Below are 2,982 nucleotides of genomic sequence, written 5' to 3'. Positions count from 1 at the left end.
AGCCCTGGGATGAAGCAGGCGGCTGAGGAAGCCGCAAGAAGGTGCCTTGCATGTGCCAAAGTCAACCCACGATCACAATCAAGGATACCAACTGATAGACCACGAGGAACATTTCCTGGCGACCATTGGGAAGTAGACTTTACTGACATGGGAACTGGGTTGGGAGGGTACCGTTTTCTCCTTGTATTCGTGGACACATTTTCTGGATGGCCAGAAGCATTTCCAGTCAAAACTGAAACTGCAACCGTAGTGGCCAAAAAGCTGTTCTTTGAACTTATTCCTAGATTTGGCCTGCCGGCCTCGATAGGCTCTGACAACGGCCCAGCATTTGTATCTGCAACAATTCAAAGCCTATCAAAGATGCTGGGATTGAAATGGAAATTGCACTGTGCATATAGGCCTCAAAGTTCAGGGCAGGTAGAAAGGATGAATAGAACTCTAAAGGAACACATTGCTAAACTTAAAATAGAAACTGGCGATAGCTGGGTCAGTCTCCTTCCCTTCGCCCTCCTCCGGGCCCGGTGTACTCCCAATTCCTCAACCCTCTCTTTATCCCCATACGAGATCCTCTATGGAGCCCCTCCTCCTATTATTCCAAGAGTATCTGCAGCTATTTCAGCCCCAGATTTTACTAATCCGACTCTTCTTAAGTCCTTCCAGGCTTTGCGTGAGGTCCAGAACGCTGTGCGCTCGGTCCTGAAAGCTGCGGGGAAAGAACCAGCCCCTGCAACCTCATCGGACGCCCTGTCACCGGGAGACTGGGTCCTCACTCGCAAGCTTCCAGCTGGACCAGCCCTGGAACCACGGTGGACGGGCCCGTATCAAATAATCCTCTGCAACCCCTCTGCCGTCAAGGTTGCCGGCCGCAAGGCATGGATACATCGGTCACACATCAAGAAGGCCCCAGAGCCCAACTCCACCGCCTGGACAGCAGAAGCAGTGTCCGACCTAAAGCTTCGACTCTCCAGAACTTGACTCTTCTTCTCTTTCTTTTTGCTTGTGAGATGACTTTGGGTGACCCCTATAGCCCTACCCCATCCAGGTGGATTCTCTCCCGAACTAACGATGGGACCACCGTCCAAGCTCTCACCAGTTACGGAGCCCCCACTTTCAGGTTTGACCTCTGTGCCCTCTTGGGACCAGGATGGAATCAAAACCGGGCTATGCGGGACCCTATCGCTGGGGGATGGGGATACTGCCCCACTTTTCCCACCACTCCAACCATACCCGGGGTAGGGGAAGTGAGAATCAGAAGTATTGAATTCTATGTTTGTCCGGCCACGGGGAATCCTTCCTGTCAGGGTAGTAATCACTTTCACTGCGCAGAATGGGGTTGTGAGACTGTGGCCAGGTGGATTCCCAGAGGTGGCCGAGACCCCCTAATCACCCTGGAGAGACAAAGCCCCCTCCCCGCCTCCTGCTGGCCTGGGAAATGTAACCCTATGATTCTAACAGTCAAGCAGGACACTGATGACTCTTGGAATCTCGGACATTCTTGGGGTTTGAGGTTATACATGACTGGATGGGATAACGGGGTCCTTTTTACCATTCAGAAAATCGCAGTTTCCACCCATACACTCCCCATAGGACCGAATCCCATCCTTAACCCACAAGCCATGTTGACTCTCACCCCACCATCTGTTAGGGACCTGGTACCAGAGGCTCCCGAAAATCCAGAGACCCTCACTAACCTAGGTTCCCCCATTTTTGATACACTCTCTGCTGTCCACTCATTCCTAAATTTGTCTGATCCAAACATAACCACCTCCTGTTGGCTGTGTCTGAATCCAGCTCCCCCCTATTTCGTAGGAATTGCTATCGAACTCAACATCACCTCTGTGGGAAAGTTGTCTTTAAGTAAGTCCAAACAATCCTCTGCCATACCTGCCCGCTGTAACCCAGACAAGCCTAGACTTACCCTAGACGATGTCCAGGGCAAAGGAATGTGTTTGCTCGGGCCTGACTACCCGCTGCGGTCCTCCCCATTCAACGCTACGTGCACTTCAGTCATTCTTATTTCCCCCACATCCAAAAGCTCTGACCTCCTGTTAACCGCCCCACCTGGAGTATGGTTCGCTTGTACCAGAGGACTCACCACCTGCATACAGGACATTCGTTTCCTCAACCCGACCGAGCTCTGTGTAGTGGTGCGTGTCTTTCCTCAGGTATATGTCTACTCAGAGGAAGGGGCAGCTGAGCATATTGGCTTAACTCGCTCCAGGAGGGCCGTACCCTTTTTGGTTCCCATACTGGTGGGACTCGGAGTGGCCGGCTCCGCTGCTGTTGGTGCCTCAGCCCTGATACAGGGGAAAGCCAACTACGGTGCCTTGAGTGCACAGGTAGATAGGGACCTACGCTCCTTGGAAGAGCTAGTCTCACACCTTGAGACTTCCCTAGACTCTCTGGCCGAAGTGGTTCTCCAGAACCGCCGAGGCTTGGACCTACTGTTCCTCAAACAGGGAGGCTTATGCATGGCGTTGGGAGAAACCTGCTGTTTCTACGCCAATCGGTCTGGAGTTATTCGGGAGTCCTTGCAAGCCTTTAGGCAGCGGTTAGATGAGAGGGACCGCGCACGGGCAACGGGGTCTTTTTGGTATCAGACCCTATATAATTGGTCCCCCTGGCTAACCACCCTACTCTCCGGAGTGGTGGGCCCTCTGGCCCTTCTCCTCCTTGGGTTACTCGTGGCCCCTTGTCTCATAAAATGCATCACCCGCTATGTCCAGAAACGAGTGCAAGCACTCCAGTTGTTTGTCCTGCGTCAATCCTATGCTCCTCTGGACTCTGATGAGTCCCCCGTCTGACTCTTTTCGTCCGTGAAAAGGGGGGAGTGAAGTGGACTGGGTTGTCACAAAAAAAAAAAAAAAAAACAACCCCCCTAGCCTAACCTCCTCAGTTTCTACTTCAAAGGATCGCTAATCCCAATTGTAAACTGCTCTACCTCAAAGGATCCTAATCTACAATTGTAAATTCCTCTACCTC

At 52.2% G+C, this 2,982-nt stretch overlaps 1 protein-coding gene across 1 annotated transcript; it reads left to right on the top strand.

Moving 5' to 3' along the window:
• Positions 1-1,004: 1,004 nt before the first annotated feature.
• Positions 1,005-2,804, top strand: LOC114038961 (endogenous retrovirus group S71 member 1 Env polyprotein-like). The gene has a single exon (XM_027856496.1). The coding sequence runs from the start codon at positions 1,005-1,007 to the stop codon at positions 2,802-2,804; it is 1,800 nt and encodes a 599-aa protein (XP_027712297.1).
• The last annotated feature ends 178 nt before the right edge of the window (positions 2,805-2,982 follow it).

Source organism: Vombatus ursinus, unplaced genomic scaffold, assembly GCF_900497805.2.
Source record: "Vombatus ursinus unplaced genomic scaffold, bare-nosed wombat genome assembly UNPS02011561.1, whole genome shotgun sequence".
Lineage (NCBI taxonomy): Eukaryota > Metazoa > Chordata > Mammalia > Diprotodontia > Vombatidae > Vombatus > Vombatus ursinus.
The sequence above is the reverse complement of the archived record's forward strand: the minus strand, read 5'-3'. Positions and strand labels throughout refer to the sequence as shown.

Excerpts from the sequence above, each read along its gene's own strand:
- LOC114038961 (XM_027856496.1), top strand. The coding sequence starts at position 1,005 with ATGACTTTGGGTGACCCCTATAGCCCTACCCCATCCAGGTGGATTCTC.